At 42.2% G+C, this 24,788-nt stretch overlaps 2 protein-coding genes across 2 annotated transcripts; both read right to left on the bottom strand.

Annotated features, from left to right (window-relative positions):
* Positions 1–3,401: 3,401 nt before the first annotated feature.
* Positions 3,402–12,381, bottom strand: LOC137295993 (fatty acid-binding protein, adipocyte-like). The gene is made up of 4 exons (XM_067827615.1): positions 12,162–12,381; positions 8,338–8,507; positions 6,384–6,497; positions 3,402–5,930 (listed from the first exon to the last, which is right to left on the bottom strand). The coding sequence occupies exons 1-4, from the start codon at positions 12,271–12,273 to the stop codon at positions 5,880–5,882; spliced, it is 447 nt and encodes a 148-aa protein (XP_067683716.1). The 5' UTR covers positions 12,274–12,381; the 3' UTR covers positions 3,402–5,879.
* A 1,819-nt stretch (positions 12,382–14,200) lies between these two features.
* Positions 14,201–19,678, bottom strand: LOC137281971 (fatty acid-binding protein, adipocyte-like). Its single transcript, XM_067813718.1, has 4 exons — positions 19,487–19,678; positions 16,868–17,037; positions 16,139–16,249; positions 14,201–14,689 (listed from the first exon to the last, which is right to left on the bottom strand). Exons 1-4 carry the CDS (start codon positions 19,596–19,598, stop codon positions 14,639–14,641), a joined length of 444 nt encoding a protein of 147 aa, XP_067669819.1. The 5' UTR covers positions 19,599–19,678; the 3' UTR covers positions 14,201–14,638.
* Between the last annotated feature and the right edge of the window lie 5,110 nt (positions 19,679–24,788).

Below are 24,788 nucleotides of genomic sequence, written 5' to 3'. Positions count from 1 at the left end.
ATCGCGTCGAGAGACACTAGAAATGAGCTTCAGACACTGTACCCATTTGAGGAATTGAACCCGGGTCTTCGGCGTGACGACTGAACACTTTAGCCACCGCACCGTCGATCCCGACACATTTCAATCTTGCAAATGTCAGGCATGCACAGTGTCTAATGGTATTGTAGTAGCATGACACGCTGAGCACAGGGCCGTCTAAAAATAGAACAGCATCTCAGTTCAACCATAAGTGTTGTTTGCATTTAGATTTGTAAAATTGCTTGAGTGAGATGACTGAACGGGTTATGCAAGTTCGAAAATATTTGTCGGAGTTTCAAGAGGCGACATCTGTGACCATAGCAGCAACCACGTGTTTGGAACAAGGATGGTGATTTTGTAAGAAGTCCACTGTTTGAAGTCTTGAATCGTAGGTCTGAACCTGCAAGGGGTACGCGGTGAAACAAGGTTTCGATACAAGTTGGTGGACAGGTTTCCATTAGGTAGATTATATGCTCATGGAAACTAAGGAATAAGGGAACACATGAGGGGTAAGACTTCCTTCGTTATACCCACTAAACATTTCTTCGAGTGGCATTTTTAGAAGTCTTTCAGTATGTTAAAATACAATGTTTAAAAATGTGTTTCAAAAGTGTTGTCAGATAAGGAATATATATTCAGGTATTATAATTTGGCTAGAATAAAATTCAAATGGGTCTTTCCGTACAAGTGTACATTTATTTATTCCCAGAATTTCGCCCACACACTTGAAATCTGGAAAAGAATACAGAAGCACATCACGTTCATGCGTCTCCTTTTCTTTCCATGAGTATTATCATCTTGAATGCCGCTGAGCTTGGCATCCTTTTACATCTCAAGGCACCAAGTATGATGTGTAAATGTGATCAACATCTTCCATCAAATCAGCGTGTATGACAGAGGATAGAGATAACAAACGCGGCCAAAGTGCTTGGTGTGGTGTTTGATGTAAATTATGGCAGCGTATTCAGTGCGTGAGTGAGTGAGTTCTGTAACGTGCGTGAGTGAGTTTGGCGCCGTCTTACAGACACATCAGTGACCAAAAACATGAGCGCGAATAAACTTCACAATTACTTGTTAAATAATGTAAAATGCAGACAAACATTTTTTTAAGAATCTTCAGTTTATGTAAAGTAGTTTTCGAAAGTGGGGATTATTGAACTAATGTACGGTACGTCACGAGAGGTTAAATGCCATTGTTCAAAGGAGTGTAAGTTCATTCTCTTGCGCGGCCACATTATTAACTTCACTTTTTAACGACTAGATGCCTGGGTATTGGTAATGTGGGGTGAAATGGAGTTTAACGTTGTACTTAAGAATATTTCGCCCATATGACGACGTGCATGCGTGTTTATGTGTGTCCGCTTGTACTTGCCCAGTCTCCGAACCGACCAGTCCTTGTTGTACCTGTTAATGCTGGGAGTCAAGCAGGGACTAACAAGTACCGTATTTTAACGTACTGTGGTATGACGCGGTCGGGGATCGAACTTGGTAGTCATCAAATATCTTCTTCACATGATATCAGTACAAGAGAACACGATGGTTGACGTACGTCGACATATTTCTGTCAACGCAGAAAGACAAAACGGCAAGTTCTCAGTCAGTCGTTTCTGATTATATGTGATTTGTTTTCAGTCAGAAAGTACAACATCGACGACTCGTCTGAGAAACTCCGGACCTACTATTCCTTGTTTGCACAGGAATCCGATATCGCACTGTAGGTTAAACATAGACCATAGATATACACTCACGTCATATATATTAATAGAGTAAAGGAGCAGCAGCTGCCATATTGGATTGTCGTGCAGACATCGACTCGTTCCGATTTCAAGCTGAAATGTACGCTAAGAATTCGGTGACATTCAAAACTACCTCTCAATTATGCATGTCCCCACACATCCTGTCTGATTTCCACGACATAACACCCATTTTATTAACTTTCATACGTCCTCAAACTCGAAAATCAAACCAAAACACCTCTGGGGTGAACGTTATCCCGCACTCGCAGCCTCTCGCTTGATCGCTGAAGAGAAGAATTTATAGAATCGGCTAATAAGACGACATGGTTTGAGAGCGAAAAGTTTTGGATGAGCTATGAATTTGACACCCGATCAGGTTTCAACAACAACAAAAAAACAAAAACGATTTTTAAATTTCGCGCTAATGTAATTAATTTGTTCTGGAAAAATTACTTACGTTCAGCGGACCAATGAGATTACTGGAGAGGCTGCAAGAGCGCGGGATAACAGATCTTGTTTACTTTTTAACTTTCTCTTAGAAGGACCAGGAAAACAGTGGCATTTTACCTCAAGTGACCACATCAAGTCAGATTGGCATAGCCTTAGACAAGCTTTCATTTCTAGATTTCAGTCATCCGGGCAGTTTGATCTCTCAGTACTAGCAAAATATCAGCAACCTGCTGAGTCAGTATAAGATTACATCCGTAGAGTAGAATAGGCAACTCGGAAGCCAGTGTCTGTCATATAGACCTATGAAAATGAAGAAAATCTCAGGGCACCTTTTCATTACACCTTAATTTTCCACTATGGTTTTATTCTGTAAAATATGCTCATTTCAGAGGCAAAAGAAGTCTATACCAACAGATATCTTCGTTGCTGTAACTGTGAATGGCCTGAACCCTTTCCTCAGACAATGGGTCTACAAGAAAGAGCCATAACCTTGAAACAAGTGCATTAGCAGAGTGAACTTGTAGCCAAGTCATACCTCAGTGTACAGTAGCAGACATTTCACTGTGCTGCGAACAAAGACTTCAAGGGACTCAGCAGGTCTACAACAAAGAGACTGAAACAAGTGCGTTAGCAGGGTGAACTGGCAGCCAAGTCATATCTCAGTATCCACTGGCAGACATTTCACACTGCTACGAATAAAGACTTCAAGGGACTCAGCAGGTCTACAACAAAGAGCCCAAAACACTGAAACAAGTGCGTTAGCAGTGTGAACTGGCAGCCAAGTCATATCTCAGTATCCACTGGCAGACATTTCACACTGCTACGAATAAAGACTTCAAGGGACTCAGCAGGTCTACAATAAAGAGCCCAGATCATGAGAGCAAGTGCGCTGGCAGGGTGAACTTGTAGCCAAGTCATACCTTAGTGTCCAGTAGCAGACACTCTGCTACGAATATAGACTCCAAGAGACTCATCAGCCTTCTCGTCGAGTAGTCAGCTCTGCTAAATTGATTGCCCGCAATATCTTGTCGTCATTGTGACGAAGCCCAGGTTAACCAACACCAGACCAACAAGTTACGTCACACGTTAAACGCATATGAGATCACCCTAACAAAGGTTGCTACAATGAGTGAATGGACTTCAGGAAACACTGGCTTCTTGTGCTACAATGTGCCAAAATACAACATGACACATACATATGTATAATTATGTTTAATGAAAAACGTAAAGAAAATAGAAAGAATTGGAAATCAACAACGATTTCATCTTAGTAACATAACATACAAATGAGTACAGACGTCGCTCTTTAGTTTGTCGGGGCCTTGTAGCCCAGGTTTGGCAGTTCAAGGTACATAATACGCAAGTTTTGTTTAGAACACAATGCTCACATTGATACAAGTATATATTACAGTCACATTTTGCAAGCATTTTGAAACCGACATTCTCTTACGTCTTTCAGATAATAGGCTAAAGAAGTATTTGCAGGAAAAAAGTAAAATATCCTTTGATCTGTTATGAGTACATGTGTCGGCTTTTCTGAGGTCTGTATGTGTTGAGTCTCTGGAGTCTTAAGCCGCGATCACATCATACGGTCACGAACATTGTAGCCGTTAACTCAACTGAACATAGTTCAACGTTGTAGCACAACGGTTAACTCACCTGAACGTACTTCAACGTTGTGCCACCACGGTTAACTCACCTGAACGTACTTCAACGTTGTGTCACCACGGTTAACTCAACTGAACGTACTTCAACGTTGTGGCACCGCAGTTAACTCAACTGAACGTACTTCAACGTTGTGCCACCACGGTTAACTCACCTGAACGTACTTCAACGTTGTGGCACCGCAGTTAACTCACCTGAACGTACTTCAACGTTGTGCCACCACGGTTAACTCAACTGAACGTACCTCAACGTTGTGGCACCGCAGTTAACTAGACTACATGTTACCACGGTGTACAACGGTCAACACAATGGTGCAGTGGGGTCAGGGACAGTCTACAAGGGAGAACTAGAATCAACCATGTTCAAACTACGGTAACAGTAGCTAGGGTCTTGGCATTCAAGCTAAACGTACATATATCGTGAACATGGTGAAATTCTTTGGTCTAACCACGGCCAGATCACGAGTTTGCTGAAGTCGAAAGTACGGCAATCAACGTTGAACTACGCTTAAATGCGTGCAACTCGTTTAACAAACGTCAAATACGGGTGTAGTACGTTCACACCCCCTTCCCACTACGGTCAACTATGTGCGTGTCCGTAAGATGCGACCACGGCTAATAATGTGCTACACGCTATAATATTGCGTATTCCCTGTGCTAAAGAAAGGGACAGCGCGTTTAAATTAAGTGCTAAGTTTCCAATTTATGCTATTGACGCTTTGTCTTGAGTAGAATTGATATACGTCGATCATTTGCATCGATCATACTTAACTCGATAACCATAAAATGATTTTACACTTAAAAGCTGATGTTTACTAAAAAATGAAGTTTTAATTATTATATTTAATATTTGACGAATCCTACAATACTTACGTTCATAAATGCGATTCAACTTCGAGTATCAAGAGATAGTGAGTGAATGAGTATACCTTCACACTGCTTTTTGTACTATTCCAGCAATAACCCGTAGAAGAGTGCTTGAAACATAATACCAAGATCTAGAATCGAACCTGGACCTTCGGCGTGACGAGCAAAAACCTCTGGACTGTCATCAAGAAAGGATAATATATGGAAACCTGTTACTGTTAGAAATGTCTACATTTCTATTGATAATTATGCACGTAATTTCAGAAGAAAAAAACCAGTTTGCCATGCATGCGAACACACAGAACATAGATTGTAAAGTTTGAAGATATCACAACCACTGATGTATCACCACACTTGGTCGTATCCATAATATGTCATCCTTTCACTATATCACACATTCATTCGTATTTGGCTCATTGGAAGAAATCATATTCACTTGGAGGGAGCGAGCGAGCGAGTTTAGGACAGTTGTAACTGCATTTAATCAGAATGAGAGCAAGAGAGATCACAGGTGGCCCAGTTGTCCAACGCATGGTAAATAGCTGAGATGAGTTATGTCCCTTAGCCATGCTAGAAACGGGTGATATTGAAACTGTTCACCCAAACTGACTTGATATGACTTGAATATTGTTGGAATCATATCCGAAACATGCCATTGAAACAGAAAGGGGGTTGGATTAACAGGTAACAGTGTGTTTATGGTTTTACACCGCAATAGTCCAGCAATATGACAGCGGAGGACACCAGAAATGAGCTTCACACATTGCATCAGAAATGTCATCAGGATTTGCCGTTATTCGAGTGGACTAATGCGTGTTTAGGAACGTAACTCATAACACAGCCAACTCCATAGCTTTAGATGACCAAGTCACTCGTATCCCTCCCTTAAGACAGAGATACAGCAGACTACGGTTTTAACGAACTCAAAGAAACCACTGTTGTACTTCGTAGTAACCACAGTTCGTTCTCGTTTCGAGATATGCATTTGACTATAATATACAGTAAAGTGTACAACCGACCAAAGAAAATACATCTGCCAGTTCGCTACAAAGCGTGTTCGTTATAACCGTAGTTTACTGTTGAAATATCAGTAGAAATGTCACGATCCCTCTGTGGACTTGATGTGATGGTTGGGTTTACTCGACTATACACGTCCAAATATCCTCTTGGCAACGACGTCCCCTACTTCGATTTTCTAAAAAGGAAAATAAAATGGTTTAATAGTTTGTCAAGGTTGCTAAAATGGTATCAATCACGAAACCTAAATTTTTAACGATATCATATTATTCACACAGCCATACGGGCCTATTACAAGCACGCATGTACGCACACACACAAACACACGCGCGCACGCGCTTGGAAATGCGGAGGTAAATAAATCTCAATATCATGTTTCTGTAAAAATCATAGTTGATTTTAGGTCCGCTTCGCCTTCTACAGTCCCAGAACTATACTGTTTTCCCTACAGTCAAGCCCTCTCTGCACTGCTAAAGGCAGTCTGAACCAAGTCAAAATTTCCTTAGGTCAAATCTCTCTTCTCTCATGGTCTCCTTTTCAATCTAAACGAGTTTGTTTGTTACAATCACACTTATACATCCAGAGACAAAACGGTAGTTCACAGTCACACTTATATGTAAAGTTTATTTACCAAGACCATGTTGTCGTTCTCGATATATCGTGTCTGTTTCTGGGGTTTGATCTTGGAGCCATCAATAGGTTCCATCGTCAAGAGGATGCAACCGTCTTCATACTTGGCGTGACACTGAAACAAAGCAGCTCAACCTGAACCAGATTACATGCCCTTGATCACACTTTGTGTTGTGCAGTGAGTTTAATTTTACGCGGCTTTTAGCAATATTCCCGCAATGTCAAGGTGGCGGACGCCAGAAATGGGCTTCATGTACTGTACCTATGTGGGGAAATCGGACTCGGGTCTCCGGCGTGATGAACGAACGTTTTGGCCAGACCACCTCGTCGGCTGCGACGTAGTCGACCTCTTCAGTAATGTTCCCAGAGAAGACGCCCTAGCCACCATTCCTAGCCATCATTAGATGTAGATTACATCCATGTCACCTTAGAAACCCACCTCTCCACTGACAACATCGTCCGACTCATCACATCCTCAATCAGCTCAACATATTTCACTTGAGAAAACAAGATACTTCAAATAACCCACGGACTCTCTATGGGATGCCCATCATCACTGGAAATTATATGGCAGACTTCAAGGACAGAGCCCCTCAAACTTCGCCAATCTCCCCTATCTGCTGGTGCAGAAAAGTAAATGATACTTTTGTCATCCTCAGCCCTCATATTGACCAAACTGCCGTCCTCAACCACCTCAAGGCCCAATACCCTCGCATGAAGTTTCCCATGGAGGAAGAAATGGACAACAAACTAGCTTTCCTTGATGTCACAATAGAGAAAGCTCCACACCAGTGTGTACCGTAAACCCACCCACAAATCAGATCTTCCGCCACTCATCAAATCATCCCCCATAAGTCAAGAGAGGAATGAAAACCACACTAACCCTACGGGACAAAAACGTCTGCTCCACAACTCAACTTCAAGCCGAACTTCAACATCTGCGCCTTGTCTGCAAGACCTTCAACAACTACCCTGCCGGCCTGACAGCACTACCAACGCCACCCTCAACCCGAAAGGCAAACCACCACGCCAACGAACTGCCCCGTTTGTCATTAGCCTGCCCTATACAGATTCAGCCAGCCACCGGATAAGCCGACTCTTGAAACACCAAGTCAACATTGATGTTGTGTTCCAGAAAGACCATACAGAACGTTCTAAAAGCAAATGGCAGACCACAACAAGAAAAGACCCCTCAGACACAGTCTACAACCTAAAGTGTGACTGGAGACCCGTACATCGGCCAAACCTCAAGACCCCTTCCTGTAAGAATCAAAGAACACCTAAGTGAAGAAGAGAGACTCCAAATCCGTCATCTCTGCTAACCAAGACCACAACATCCTTTGGAACAGCATCAACGTACCAGTATTCACAACCACTACAAGAAAACTACAAGACGCCATTCATATCAAGAGACTCCAACCACCCGTAAACAGAGACCACATTCCCACTGCCCACAACCAGCTCATCACTAAGCAATCTTGATCCCATTATTCTCCTGTCAGCCATGTCACTGGCTTCCACTTTATAACCACACTTACAGCTTAATCATACCATGGACTGTACGTCACTTGCTTGATAACTGTGTTATAAGCTACACCGAAACGTCGCTTGTATTACACTAAAGAAGCTGTAAATCCATGCAACTCTCCTAGTTTCGCATGCGTGTGTTTGTGTGGCTGATTGTACTAGCCCAGACTTAAACTGGTTTTACAGTGTCAGCCCACTGATATACCCTGTCGGTGTCATGCAAGAATACCCTACCCAAAAGTATTACACTGGCTCCGTGTCGACCAGTCCTTTATCCACCATTAACGCCGAGCGCCAGGCAGGGACCAAAAGTGCCATATTTTGACGCCTTTTGGTGTGACGCGGTCGTGCAGCCATGAATATGGACACGCATACAGCATGCATTTATCAACTGTGACACTTTTCAAGAACATACAATGAACGCGCACCTTCATCTTTGTCTTCTGAATCTCTTTTTCGTAGTCAACGTTGAACTCGACCATGTCTTCTTGTGACCAGAAGGTCGTCGAAGTGTACACTCTCACTTTGTCGTCAATAATGCTCACTTCGCAGTCGGGTTTGCTGAAACCAGCCATCTTCCGCGCCGGGTAGGGGGCACCTGCCGAAAGTCAGCATAAAAAAATTGGTTGGTTGGTTGGTTGTTGTTTAATGTCGTACTTCTGCAGTATTCCAGCCATGTGGCGGCGGCTATGTATGATCGGATCTGGCGCAGATAATTCTATGATAAACAGCATGATCATCGACATTTGCAACTGGAAAACGGTGACACGTGTCAGCCACTTCAGTGAGCCTGACCACCAGATCCCGTTAGTGGCCTCTCAGACAAACGCACGGGTTGCTGAAGACCAACTCTAACCCGGATCTTCACGGGTGCAGCGCAATATAGTTAATGGGGGGTGGTATGGTAATACTATCGACAGACAGAAGGCACACACTTTTGGGACACGTGTCAGTAGTACATATAGTTAGTGGCCTATACAACAGTCCAATGGTTTCGCAGCAAAGGGTATGAGATTTTAACGATGTAACCCACAACATAACCGTCGTAGTTCCACACCTACTTCACCGCCGGGGAATACTGAGAAAGGGAGTGATCTTGAACTTACGGCTTTGAACTCATACTTACGCAAGTGAATTCGAACTTACTGGAGTGAACTTGTACATACGGGAGTGGACTTAAACTTACGCAAGTGAATTCGAACTTACGGGAGTGAACTTGTACATATGAGAGCGAAGCTAGCATGTCATTCAACCAGGAATTCTGGACATGGTCTAACGATTTTAATATACCCGACCCGTGATGTCCTGTGTAAAATAGGCCTTAACAACCCTTGCTTGCCATAAAAAGCCAGTATGCTTGTCGTAGGCGGCGACTAACGGGATCGGGTGGTCAAGCTCGTTGACTTGGCCGACACATATCATCGGTTCCCAATGGCGCAGATCGATGTTGATGCTGCTGATCACTGGATTGTCTGGTCAAGACTCGATTATTTACAAATCGACGCCATATAGCCGGAATATTAAGTGATATCGAATGCGACGTAAAACTAAACCCACTCACCCAATCACTCACTTTAATATGTCCACATAATGACCGGTTAAACTGGACATTCTGAATTTATTCATAAGCCTTCCTTCAAATATAAATAGATTACATATAAATATATTACATGCGAGGGGCAACTTATTTTTCCAGATCCGGCGTTTATTAGAGGCCGGCGCTTTTTGCGCTCACTGGGTCTAATAACCTTTATTAGTGAGCTGCTTTACAGTAAAGGAAATACGGTATACCTACAGATATATGTCGTCATATACACATTTCATATTTGCGATAACAATACATACACCACTCTGATAAGATTTTTTGTCTATGAATATTACATCATTCGAGTACTATTAACAGGTTCAGCTGTCGGTCTGCACTGATTGATAGCGCTATCTGCCGCCATGCGGCAATAGAACATGTTTAATAAACCTTCAAACGCCCAGTTGCGTCGAAGATGAAGTGACCGGCGTGAGTACTTCGAGTCTTCCGAGGTACGACACAGACGTCAAGTGTTGATCGTTAGGATATGGCTTTAACTCGAGACAACCGTCTGTTCGACACACCAAAGTTCGACAGATGAAACTTCGACACACGGTGTTCAACTGTGTTGGGATATTAGCGCGCAAATGTACCGTCAATAATTACAACCCTGAAAACACGGATAGATCTCTAAACCTCGAAACGTCATGTCGAAAATTACGAAAATGGCTTTCCATGAGTACATCACAAAAGGAAGGGTCGGTGGCGTTGCCTTATGTCTGAAGCGTTGGCTCGTCATGCCGAGGATCCCACATATCACAACCCATTTAATTCTAATGTCCCAAGCCGTGCTATTGCTGGTATACTGTAAAAAGCTGCGTGAACCCAACTCACAATATAACTAATATCTGATACGTAGGACAATCCAGAAGAGTGTCGGGTAATGGCGTCTCTGTCACAGCTGTTGGCGCGATAAGTCACGTTAATGTTGCAGCATAATCAAAGCCCGGATATTGATAACAGCCATCAACATCTAAAACCCTCGCTGAATCAGCACGCTGCACGTAGCGATACGTGCAGGTGAGCCCAGACTTTAATTACAGGTCACCGTGACCTAGCAGGAATAGTGCCGAGTACGACAATAAAACAGCCCGACACTACAGACGGCACGTTTCATGTGAATCTGTTATCAACTACCGTACACACACACACACACACACACACACAGAGAGAGAGAGAGAGAGAGAGAGAGAGAGAGAGAGAGAGAGAGAGCACTAAAGTACACTCACTCAATCCATAAGTGCATGAGAGTATGGTTTTACGCCGCTTTTAGCGACAGTCCAGCAATATCACTGCGGATCCACAAGATATGGGCTTCACATGTTGTACCCATGTGAGTAATCGAACCCGAGTCTTCGGCGTGACAACCGAACACCTCTAGGCAAATTAACCCACCACCCTGAGTATGTGAAAATTTTACATTAACGTGCCCGCACTCCATCGGGTGACTGGATATAATGTTTGTCACTGAAACAGGACGTTGCGAGTTGGTGTTCATGCTATTGATCACTATTTTGCCGGACATGATTATTTAGAGATCGTCGTGATGTAACTGAATATGGCGTTGAGCGGCGTAATATACGTACTCATTTGATCTGGGCAAGCGCGTCACCTTCAGGGTCAGGTCTGGAGTCTTACAGTCTACAAGTCTTATGTTCGCTTGGTTTTATCTGCTATCGATAAATTGCATACTAACACAAAATCGAATTAATAAGTTGCTTAACAAACTGCTGTAATATTGCTAAAGGCGGCGTAAAACCCAACTCACTCACACACTCACTTAACAACCCATCATTGTTCTTTTGTCACTGTTCGCTGCTTTTTACGAGGAGGGAACCACTTGGTAGAACAGCCGGGTGTTCGAGTTGATTATATGAAATTGAAATTTCCCCACACTTGCTTGCTGATTACCTGGCTATTCAGCAACGTTTTAATTCGGAGGTCCAACTTATGAGGCAAGTCATCAGAGTTGGTCTGTCGACTTCGCGAGACTGAACAAAATTTGGTTTTGTTGCAATTATTCGATTTTGTGTTGACTAGTGAGCAATTCATAGGTCTCAACTAAATGGAGTGTAGCTGTTATAATCGTGCCAGGATACCTGGGCTCGTGATGAAGCTATCAGGTACATGACCTTAGAGATACGACAACTCGCAGATTACGATCAAATTTAGTCTCAAAACAAGCACAGGTTACCATTTAATGAACGGTATATTTTAACAGAGAAATTGGGTTGTGGGGTTTCTTTCCACGTGTGTGTTCAACCGGAAAAAAACGTCTGTGAGTTGGTCTGTTGACCTTTTGACCCTTCACGTGGCTGTCGTTAGCTTACTGATATGTAAATTGAGGGGTGTAAACGCCTGTGTAACCTTCAGGGGATACTTCTTTCGAATGATCAATTGGAAGGGTGTGTCAAAAGCCTTCAACCCTTCCACCTCACTATAGCGCGAAAAGCTGTTTCGTCGTAATGTAATGAAACCAAAACGTTAATTCGGTGCTTGTAATAATGAGAGGAGGTTCTGACGGGTTACATCAGTTTTACAGTCACTAAACATACATCACCGCTCTATAGAATATATAAACGAGCTCAGACGAACATGTAAACAACACGTTTGACCCAGTAAGGGTTAAAGGAAAGCCGACTCATTCATATGCAAGTTGATATTTACCCATCTCCTTAAGGAAATCTTCAAAGTTTTCACTGCCAACCAGTCGCCATTTCCCAACAAATTTCGCACGGATTTCCCGGAGACTATCCGATTCCGACGGAGACTCTGCCATACCGTACAGAGGTGAGATCGCTTTATGGATGCTGCTCTCGCCCAGCTCAACACTACACCGTCCACAGGTCGCTTGTGAGCCACTGTCACTGCAGACTCGTTGTACTGCAAGCTCAAACCAGTTATCTACCTTTGTTTGATATGTTTATCAGCGCTTTGCGACTGGATCATTTATGCTTGGCGTGCTGAATCGTCGAACATTTTGCCTGTGGTTGTTTGCTAAGGTGATTGAATGCTAACGTGATTGAAGAATTCTCCACACTCAACGCGTATGCTTTCTGTCAAATGCTGTTTCCTGTTTTCACTTGTAAATTTCTGACCTCGACCCCGTGTCCGACTTGTCCGTCTAACCATCTATCGCCTTGTTCAAATTTCACCAAGGCGACAAACGGCTGTAAATAATCGAGTCTGGACCAGACTATCCTGTGACTGACATCATGAACATCGATCATCGACCGCTCGGGATGTTGAAGACCCGGGTTAGATTCCACACATGGGAAAATGTATAACGCCAGTTCCTAGCGTCCTCCGCCGTGCATGGTCAGTGAGGATGTGAGTGAGTTTAGTTTTACGTCGCACTCAGCAATATTCCACTTACATGACGGCGGTCTGTCAATAATCGAGTCTTGACCAGACAATCCAATGGTCAGTAACATGAGCATCGATCTGCGCAACTGGGAACCGATGACATGTGTCAACCAAATCAGCGACCCTGATCCCCCGATCCCGTTAGTCGCCTCTTACAACAAGCTTAGTCACGTTTCATGGCAAACATGGGTTGCTGAAATCCTATTCTACCCCGGACCTTCACGGTTCCCGCCGTGGTTAAAGGGGTAAAACTTAATCATCAGCTCTGTGAAGCGTCGGTTGCTGCTGACCTCAAGGCTTCATCATAAAATACGAAAGTGACGACCCCGCCCAAACTGTGTAGAACATACATTTCAAAACGACTGCGTATTTTGTGGGCATATGTATGTATCCTGAATATAACCTGGAAAAGAAGTGTGCAGTTCACATCCTGTGTAGATTTACTGACGAACTGAAGCCGCTAGTGATTCCGTGCCGACCCGTGAAGACCCGAATTATCTTCAGCAACCCATGTATGGATGTCACAGTCTATTGTTTCTCCAAATGTTTTAAAAACTAATGTTAAACGGGTTCTCATTGATCAGTTTTATCAGTCATGGAATGCAACAGCAAATGCTTCCTCTAAAGGCAAATATTACATTCGTTATAAAGAAGTACCTAATCTAAATCCCAATCTTCTGGAACTGCCTCCAAATCTTAGAATATGGTATACACGCTTCAGGACAGCTAACCACAGATTACCTATAGAAACTGGAAGATGGACTAGTATCGCTGTTTCTGACAGGAAATGCATACTACGTAATGATGCAGTGGGCGACGAATACCACTTCCTTCTAATATGCTCAGGTCTAGCAACGCTAAGAAATAAATATCTGCCTAGGTACTTTTGTAATAATCCTTCATTAGATAAATTCATCTCAATAATGAAATCACATTATAAACCACTCACTCTGAAATTAGTTAAATATATCAAGGAAGGTGTATGTCTGTACATAGGAGACTACCATGTGCAAAATTGTAATTTCTTTTTATTGTTGACTTGCACAAACCATACTGTACATACTGCATATCATCTGTATGTTCTCTGTGTCACTTCGTGTGATTTATGAGAATAAACTTCTTCTTCTTCTTCTGTCCTAAGAGGCGATTAACGTGATCGGGTGGTCAGGCTCGGTAACTTGGTTGGCACGTCACCGTAGCCCAGTTGCGTACACTCATAACGTCATTCACTAGATTGTCTGGTCCAGACTCGTCATATAACTGAAATATTGCTGAGAGCGGCTTAAACAACAAATAAAGCCTTCCCAGACACAGCGGATATCAAAACAAAGCGCAACGCATGTGTGGCAAAAGTTTATTTGAAGACGATAGGAAATGATAAGGACATAATTTTCATTAAAAAGGAGAGAATAAAGTGAGTTGACTCTCTACCTAATTTGTAATAATCAACACATTGTTTTTAAAGTGGCATTTCAGGATTTAATCAATGGCGAGGAAGTGTTAATGTTGTCATTAAGTGCATACTGTTCACGCCGCTTGCGGCAATATTCCAGCAATGTCACGGCGGTGACACCAGAAATGGGTAATGATGTCAGTACTATCATATGTGACAGGATGCTGGTCCACAGAAAATACAGAGTGAGTTGAAAAAAGAATGCGTTGTGTTCCTGTGCAGCACATTGACTGGTATTTGCGAATGTCATATATACGAGCTCGAATCTTCAAGCAGATCCCTGCGATCAGGCCATTGTCTTTCATCACGTGTTTCTGCAGCGACGCTATGCACGTTCAAATATTCTTGTTGCTACGGTGTTCCCTGCATCAAATGTCTGAAAGTGACGGAAAACATATAAAACAGGATGCAGCATTATCACTACGTACGACCCAACCACGGGTGACTATGGTGAGTGAGTGAGTGAGTTTATTTTTACGCCGCTTTTAGCAATATTCCAGCAAATCACGGCGGCGTCCGGGGTGACACATGGTAATTTCTTCAGTATAGTAAAGAATAAATTGTAAATTAGTGAACGAGTTTGTTTTACAGAAAGAAAAAAATGAAGTTCATACAGGGACGAAAAAAGGCTTCACCCATTTTGAAGTGATTTTAAGAGCGGTCATTTTTCAAGATTATGGTATGTCTTATCTATAACCGAGGTCAATGTCAATATATGGTGTATCCTCCATCAACTGCATTAACATCCATCTCTTCATCATTGACTGTATCAGCCGTTAACTTTGACGTTTAGGTGTCGTATTTCATTCACGACATCTTGCACGAATTTCTCTGGCGCATTCTGCGACCCATAATGTCCCAAACATACTTTTTCGGATTGAGATCTGAACTCCTGGCGGGCCAAGGTAAAGTTTGCTACTGTTATTTGATGCTTCATGTCGCCTCACATGTCGCCTTGGCCTTGTGTTCAGAGGATGGCCATCGAAATGTGGCACAACCATCGTGTCTAGGACGTCAGTGATGTACCGTTGTCCTTTCAGATTTTGTCTTATCGTCACAGGGTCATGTTGACAGCCACTTGAGATGCATCCCATACCATGAATGAATCCTCGCTCCAGGATATACAATTACATGCACATGCAGTGTTTCTGTGACACCAAACACGAGCCATCAGTCACCACAAAACTTTAAATTGTAGGCAAGCTTGAAATTGCCAGTCGTGCTGCTTTGTTGTCGAGGAAAAGCAGCGGCCGCATGCTAGGTCGTCGGATTCTATGTACCCGGCAGGGTTTAGCGGATTTCTGACCGGTCTGCTGGATAAAGGACAGCGTGGAAGTGTATTAGGACGCCGCTGGTGAAGTCTTGTGATTCTGAGATCTCCTGAACGCTGACTTTTCACCTTAGTCCCCTGATGTACTCTGGCTCACTGGTAGATGGCAACCAGCAGCTCTTGCAATAGACATGCTAACATTCCGTATTTTAATAACGTACCATCTTTGAGCAGTTGTGGCTTGAGGAGGCCCGTATATGCTTTGCTCATCAACAACGAAATAACTGATTTAATGGGTTATGAGATCAATTTACTGAAATTTGCCATGCACTAAAGGAAGGGAATACGTGTTGCACGTGGTACTCACCTTTGAATAAATATATATATATGATATGAATGTAAATTATAGGTGCTGGAATGCTCCACGTGGGTATATATGACACAAATACGCACCATCCAGCTATACCAATTCTCGACCTTTTGTAGCTAAGTCTCAACAGCCACATTAAGGCATTGTTACAATTACCAGGTAGATTATGAGGCGGAACTACCTACAAGGATGAGTTTGCCATCCTTGATCTCACGGATCATTTTGTGCTTCTTGTGTTTCGAGTCAGCAGGGTCCACATCGAAGACTATCTTCCCATCAACAAACGTTGGATGCATCTGAAATTAGGGGGGACATACCAGTAAGGTGTAAATGCACATTCATTCACACACAAAAATCTTGTGTACACAAACATACCATACGCCATGAAAACCTCTTGTGATTTTAAATTCTAATGTTGGTTTCAATGGCAGTGGAACTGAACGTGAGTTGAACATTTGCTCTAGCTTTCAACGACTATTCCAGCATGAGACAGAAGAAAAACGAAAAGACTTCTAAGTGGATTTGGGGGAATGCATTTTTGGCTGCAAAGGCGCATTTTCAGCTTTACATGGAAAAGTAAACAGACAACTCTTGAGGTATATGAAATGTAAACGGTTGCTCCGTACAATGGAAAATGTCTGTCTTTGTCGAACTGGCCTATCACAAGTTGCGTTATAGGATATTCGTAAAAAGTATTCAAAGGGGCATAACTCTTTGGAGTTCTCACGAAATGACGTACGGTTGCATTAATTCATTCGAACTTTTGAATTGTATATTGTAATCTTAATGCGCTTCTCAATGTTTTTCGGAATAAATTATATGGTAACTTCGCAGTGGCTTATAGTTAGTATGAATGAGAGAACTGCAATACTGATATGAAGAGACGAATGTCGTAGTAGTGTGGTTTAGCTTACCTTAGCTTTACCGTTTAGCATCTCCTGATCAAACGTTTCCCCGAATCTGAACAGGAATTCTTGTGACTTGACCTTACTTGACATATAGATGCGGACCTGGTCGTCAATGATGCTGATTTCACAGTCTGGTTTCATGGTGCCAGCCATTTTACGGGCAAGGAATGGGGCGTCTGCAAACAGAAAAAGACGTGTTCTCATCTCAAACGACGGATTTAGATTTAGAGTGTTGTCAGGGGAAAGGCTGCTTGCAGGGAGATGTAGTGCTATTATCAATACTAAGTCCACTAGTACTGTTGCTACTGCTACTATTACTACTACTACTACTACTACTACTACTACTACTACTACTACTACTACTACTACCACTACTACTACTACTACTACTACCAAATACTACTACTACTACTCCTACTATCTGACTAACGACAGGTAGTTGGATAGCCTAATGGCTAAAGCGTTCCATCATGACACCAAAGACCCAGGTTCTGTGTCCCACATGGGTACAATTTGTGAAGCTCCGCTGCTGTCATATTGCTGGACTATTGCTAGAAGCGGAGTAAAACTAAACTCACTCACTCACTCACTCACTCTCTACGTCTACCACTTATCAACTTGTGAAGACTCGGATTAGAATTTGTCTTCAGCAACTTATGCTTGTAAGAGATGACAAACTGCAGCAGGTCCGTTTTACTGATATACTTAACACGTATCATATATCTATGCTCATTCTTTTGATCACTGGCTTATGTGGGCCAAACTCTACTATTTACAGAATATTGCTGAGTGCGGCAACAAACAATTTATCTTCTTGATCCAGTTACTGTAATAAAATAACCCATTAGCATTTGACCTTTAAAAAGAGATATTATTGAGACTGGAAGAAAGTGTACCCTGTCAGTGCGAACTTTCAATGCTTGCGTAACTTAATATTCCATATTTTTTAATGTACTCCCGTCAACAAAACATGCACGTTGTTTTGAATACTCTATTATGCCCCAACATACATCGTTATATCGCATACCTAAGTAGCGTTTTCTACGCTTGATAAGATGTATGGTGCTATTGTGGAACCAGTGGTTGCTAAGATACCCAGATCAACATGTCTGCATGTCTTCGGCGCGGTGCTGAATGAGCTATAATGGCCGATGCATCAGTACACACTGACGAGCCTAGCTGTGTTCATACAGTCAGCATCCATACAGTACACAGAGGTAACGGGATCAACCAGTGACATGGAACATGTTCACGAGCTGGTGTGGAGTTATTAATAAACCAAACTAACCCAGCGTCAAAAAAGGGTATATTATAATTCTCCGCCATAGTAACACGAGTACATCGCGCTGTCCATGGGCACAGGTTAGAGGTCAAAATATGGGTCGGTGTGACTGAGTGACTACGATAGGTCAAGGTGAATGTAGCTCTTTACATATGAACGTGGGAGCCTACAACAGTTAGATAACTGCATGTATGCGTCATGTTTCGCGTCTCAGGCTTTTATTGCGTTGCGTTAACCCTCCGTTCGCCTCAACGATTAAATGAAAGTGTTATAATCACTAACAGCATACGACCTTCGCGGTGTATTTTATTAGATGTGCTAAAATCACTAACAGAATGATCTTCACGGTATCCTTTATTTGGTGTGTTATGGTTACAAACAGTATGATCTATAGGGTGTATTTTATTGGGTAAGTTATGATCGCTAACAGAATGACCCCCATGGTGTATTTTACTCGTTGTGTTATAATCACAAACTGAATGATCTTCACTGTATTTTATTCGGTGTGTTATAATCATCTTCATGGTGTATTTTATTGAGTGTTATCACAAACAGAATGATCTTCACTGTGTATTTTATTCGTTGTGTTATAATCACAAACTGAATGATCTTCACTGTATTTTATTCGGTGTGTTATAATCATCTTCATGGTGTATTTTATTGAGTGTTATCACAAACAGAATGATCTTCACTGTGTACTTTATTGGGTGTCTTATAATCACAAACAGAATGATCTTCACTGTGTACTCTATTCGGTGTATTACAATCACAATCAGAATGATCTTCATGGTGTATTTTATTGGGTGTATTATAATCACAAACAAAATGGTCGTCACTGTGTATTTGTGTATTCACTGTGTATTCCGTGTGTTAAAATCATCTTCCGTGTGTATTTTATAATCACAAGCTGAATGATGTTCACTATATATTTTTTCGAGTGTTATAATCACAAACTGAATGATGTATTTTACTAAGCACACATTACATCCTGAGGAACTGACAATTAAACGAGAGTGTAATGTATTCGTAAATAACACAGCTTCGTTGCCACCTTGAACCGGCGATTAGGGACAGGTAAGAAAAATATATAGGACACAACCACAGTATTGTTAAACTATTTGTTTCCTCGTTGGTATATTGTTTATACAGTATAGTAGAAATTGTCTCAGGAATAAAGCAGCTATGATGTCCACTAACAATGATGTCCATTCACGTGTCCACGTCTCTGTGAGTTTCTTTCATCGATGATCCAGTGTTATTGATCTGTATATTTTACCATACAAAAGCGAGGTATATGAAAATGGCTAAGTGATCACGAGCATCAGACGAAGATATATACTCACCCATTTCTTTGAGGAATGCTTCGAAGTTATTAGATTCTATCATTTTCCAGTTTCCCACAAACTTCGTCCTGATTTCGTTCATGATGTCGGCGCTAGACTGAGATTCTGCCATTTTGTGGTAGGGATAATGGAGCTCCGCACCGCTATGAGACAGATGAATGTGTACCCGATCCTCCCTGTACGTATATCTACATCTACAGCAGTTACCCCCCTTAGACTGTACACCCGTAGTTGTTCATTTTCTGATCGATGAATGTGGGCAGTTTAAAGCAGGGAGCGATGTTGATGCTTCGTTAACAGCGAGAGTGATTCCACGTGACTTGGTGTTTAATGCTGCGTTATATTTGTACGCTTTTAATCGACGCTTTTAATCAAGCTTGCGAGGGTATAACTGCTTGGATTAGAAGGGATAAAGCTAATTTGCTAATCCAGCGAGATGTTGGGGTTGAACGGATACATCATGATGAACAGTCGAGCTGAACAGTCCATTATCAACTTATGTAGACACCGGGCAGGGAAACAACAAGTAACATTTTTAACGTCCGTTGACATGCTCCCCAGGAAGACGCTTAGCTAGTTAGACCAAGTCAAACGTGTGACCATGGGGTGGTGGGTGGTGGGGTAGCATAGTAGTTAGAACATTTCGTTGAAGGCCTGAGTTCGATTCTCCACATGGGTACAAGACATGTGTGAAGACAATTTCTGATGTCCCCAGTCATGATTTTGCTGGAATATTGCTAAACCTTGCGGAAAGCCATACTCACTCATTCACTCACCTGCCAACCTCTAAAGATACACTTTGGAATTTACTGAAGCATCCCGCATGCAACAACTCATGAAGACCCAGTTTAGAATTCAGTCACCCGTGCTTGTATAGCGGCTATCTCAATGGACATGCACCTGTGTAATCCCTCTCTCTCCATAAACCAGCATCAGAGTACTCCTATTGTTATAAACCAGGGCCCCGTTTCACAAAGCTCTTGTAAGCCTCGTAACTAACATCTCGTAACTTTCCTCGGAATATTCCCGCCCTATATGCTGTCACACTGACTGTCGACTTAACAATGCTGAATGATGATTTACACATTGTGGTGTTCTTCTCAAACAAGAATACAGCCTCCTATGGAACAGTTGGTTGGCTGCTGCTTAGCGATACACCCAGCAATATGCTGTCACACTGACTGTCGACTTAACAATGCTTAATGATGATTTACACAGTGTGGTGTTCTTCTTAAACAAGAATACAGCCTCCTATGGAACAGTTGGTTGGCTGCTGCTTAGCGATACACCCAGCAATATACTGTCACACTGACTGTCGACTTAACAATGCTGAATGATGATTTACACATTGTGGTGTTCTTCTCAAACAAGAATACAGCCTCCTATGGAACAGTTGGTTGGCTGCTGCTTAGCGATACACCCAGCAATATGCTGTCACACTGACTGTCGACTTAACAATGCTGAATGATGATTTTCACAATGTGGTGTTCTTCTCAAACAAGAATACAGCCTCCTATGGAACAGTTGGTTGGCTGCTGCTTAGCGATACACCCAGCAATATGCTGTCACACTGACTGTCGACTTAACAATGCTGAATGATGATTTACACATTGTGGTGTTCTTCTCAAACAAGAATACAGCCTCCTATGGAACAGTTGGTTGGCTGCTGCTTAGCGATACACCCAGCAATATACTGTCACACTGACTGTCGACTTAACAATGCTGAATGATGATTTACACATTGTGGTGTTCTTCTCAAACAAGAATACAGCCTCCTATGGAACAGTTGGTTGGCTGCTGCTTAGCGATACACCGAGCAATATACTGTCACACTGACTGTCGACTTAACAATGCTGAATGATGATTTACACATTGTGGTGTTCTTCTCAAACAAGAATACACACCTCCTATGGAACAGTTGGTTGACTGCTGCTTAGCGATACACCCAGCAATATGCTGTCACACTGACTGTCGACTTAACAATGCTGAATGATGATTTACACATTGTGGTGTTCTTCTCAAACAAGAATACAGCCTCCAATGGAACAGTTGGTTGGTTGCTGCTTAGCGATACACCCAGCAATATGCTGCCACACTGACTGTCGACTTAACAATGCTGAATGATGATTTACACATTGTGGTGTTCTTCTCAAACAAGAATACAGCCTCCTATGGAACAGTTGGTTGGCTGCTGCTTAGCGATACACCCAGCAATATGCTGTCACACTGACTGTCGACTTAACAATGCTGAATGATGATTTACACATTGTGGTGTTCTTCTCAAACAAGAATACACACCTCCTATGGAACAGTTGGTTGGCTGCTGCTTAGCGATACACCGAGCAATATGCTGTCACACTGACTGTCGACTTAACAATGCTGAATGATGATTTACACAATGTGGTGTTCTTCTCAAACAAGAATACAGCCTCCTATGGAATGCTGTTTAGCGCTACACGCAGCAATATTCCAGCTTTGTTACGGCGGTCTGTAGATAATCGAGTCTGGTCCAGACGATCCAGTGATCAACAGCGACCTAAGCGATTGGTATGCAATGACATGTGTCAACCACGTCGGCGAGTCTGACCATCCGTTCTGTTAGTCGCCTCTTACGACAAGGCTAGTATGGGTTCCTGAAGATCAATTCTAAGCCGGATCTTCATGGGCCTTCTGGAATAGAAAACAGGAACGTCGTGATCCCCCTTTGTTCCTAGATTTTCACGGCCATAATTGTTCCTGTGAGTTTCACCTTTGTGGTAAGGTCTAAGATCCGTATATCTTCTGCCTTTCTTCCCCACATAAACAATGCTGGAATGCTCGTCAAAGCTTTGTTACACAAATCACACTCCATGATTTTGTTTAAATATGACAACCGCGTAATCGTCTTAACCATGTATATTCCCTAGGTTAGTTAAGCAGCCCGGAGAAACCGCATCAGTGATATACAGAAATTAGTTAAGCAACATCCGAATTTTCTCAGATTGAGCAAAATTGGATGAACTGGTGCATAAAATGTGTCAAATATTTAACTACCATGTGAATGTTGCAGTGAAAAGATGGTGAAACATAACCACGATTGCCATGTCGAAATCTGTCTTATTTAAGATTTAACGGATTTGCAATATAACGTCACTTTATGCAAACATATTTCAACTTTTGACTTAATCTTCATGCACACCGTACTGAAGAATATGTTTCCGCTCAAGCAGTGATTTTCCATCAGTGCCCTGTGTTTTCTGCCTGCACACGAACGACTGGTTCAGGACGCCTCCCCATTCCTTGGATCAGTTCCGGGTTTGATTCTGAACCCATTTGACATTCTGAACCCATTCCTCATACTAAACAGCAATCAGTCCAGTGAGAATCTAGACAGGTGGGTCTCTGTCGTATAAAATGCCCACAGATGCTAAATGAGATTCAGATCAGGATTCATATCCAGGGTAGAATACCAGAAGCCCCACTCATTAAGCAGATTAATTTACATGTATTAAATACTCGCACTAGTCAGTGAGATGCCATTGTCTCTATGCAGGTACTACAAAACGGAAAAGCATCGATCAAAGTGCATTTGGGCCAATAATCCCCAAGTCCAGTTATGATAATTACGTACGTAATTAGGATAAATATGGATAACTCATCACTCACTAGACGCGAAGGGAAACCAAAGACAAAGGTCATCCATGCAATAGGCCTGCGATTTCTGGACCACACTTGAACGTGGACACGGAATAAACAGTCGTGAGCCATCAGACGGACGTGTGTTGTTCATGTCAACAGAACCCTTAGACGAACAATGTATATTGTGTGGTATTGCGCTATAGTCCATCAGTGTACAAGCATGGTGAAAGCGCTTTCTTTTTTCCTTCTATCACTGGATGTCACTCTGAGCGGCACATCATATTTTTCAGTCTTAACTCCCTGGGAATTCATACACTTCATGCAGCCACTAGGGCACCATGTTAATATTTTGCAATGCATTTCGCATCCCTGGTATACAACCTGTATCACGACAGTATTGTGAGACACGCATGGCGACGCCCACCCTTCACTAAAGTGGGAGTCTACTATTTAGATAACAACAAGTAGTCTGATTTCAGCCGATAAGTGGCCCTGATTCACGATAACGCTTTGTTGCATTGTTATTCGATAATTTGTAGAAGAAAAACCGGCCCCAAAGCATATGCACATGTCAAAGTGAAATATCTGTGTCCACTGCGCTCAAAGTCAACTGAGATCTGAGGTCAAATAGTGTGACGATCATGCAGTGTCTCTGCAAATGTACCGATGGGCGCGTAGCCAGTAGTTGATTTTAAAAGTGACAATTCGTCCACCTGTGAGCGAGTATCCCCTCCCTCCTCCCCCACACCACCCCCACCCCCGACCCCGACGCACACGGACACATCCCTAGTCCCCCACCCAAAACTAGAAATAAAAAATAAACAGGAGAACAATGTTAATACATTATTAATACATTTTAAAAGTAGATATTCAGAAAGATATTCAACATAAATCAGTGCGGCTTGCCTGTGAAAAATTAAAGGTTAGTCTGAAAACGCGCATATCTAAAGACGCATTGCTGTGGTATGTTAGAGGATGTGAACTGAAAACTTTAAAAGCCCTTACAAATTTCAAGGTCAGAGTATTACTGGTAGAAAAATCGGGGACAAGTATTATTTGTTTTCACCTCCCAGACTGGTTGTATTCTGTCCAGACAACGTGAGATAAATATAGGAACGTTTCTCAGCAATATTACTTCATGAGAAAGTGACATTCATGGAATATTACTATAAGCAACGTAAAACCAGTCACTCATTCATGACACACACATGTAAATCAAAAGTGATTTCAGTAGAAGTTGTGTTTTCTTCATATGAATGCATCCATGAAATTAAGCAATAACACACACGGATATTCCTGTATGTGGAGAGAAGATGAGGTGAGGTGAAATGCACAGGCCCTTGTGTCTTTACGAAGATTAAGAATAAAGATTTTTATGCAGATTTTTATGGATATCAACTTTATCCATATCAACGTTTCGGAGTTAATGCTTAATCCTTCATGCTTACTCCTCCATCACCTGATAAAGGAGTAAGCATTAACTCCGAAACGTTGTGTTCTCATAATAACGAAGTTGATATCCATAAACATCTCCATAAAAATCTTCATTCTTATGTATTTCACTTCTAAATGCCCTTCAAACACTTTAAGAAGATTACTTTTGAAGAAAATACAAAAAAAATTCCTTCACAGTGCAATACATTAGACCGGTCACTTTGATGCGCCTCACCGATGTTTGTCGCTA

Source organism: Haliotis asinina, chromosome 1 (genome assembly GCF_037392515.1).
Source record: "Haliotis asinina isolate JCU_RB_2024 chromosome 1, JCU_Hal_asi_v2, whole genome shotgun sequence".
Classification (NCBI taxonomy): Eukaryota; Metazoa; Mollusca; class Gastropoda; order Lepetellida; family Haliotidae; genus Haliotis; species Haliotis asinina.
The sequence above is the reverse complement of the archived record's forward strand: the minus strand, read 5'-3'. Positions and strand labels throughout refer to the sequence as shown.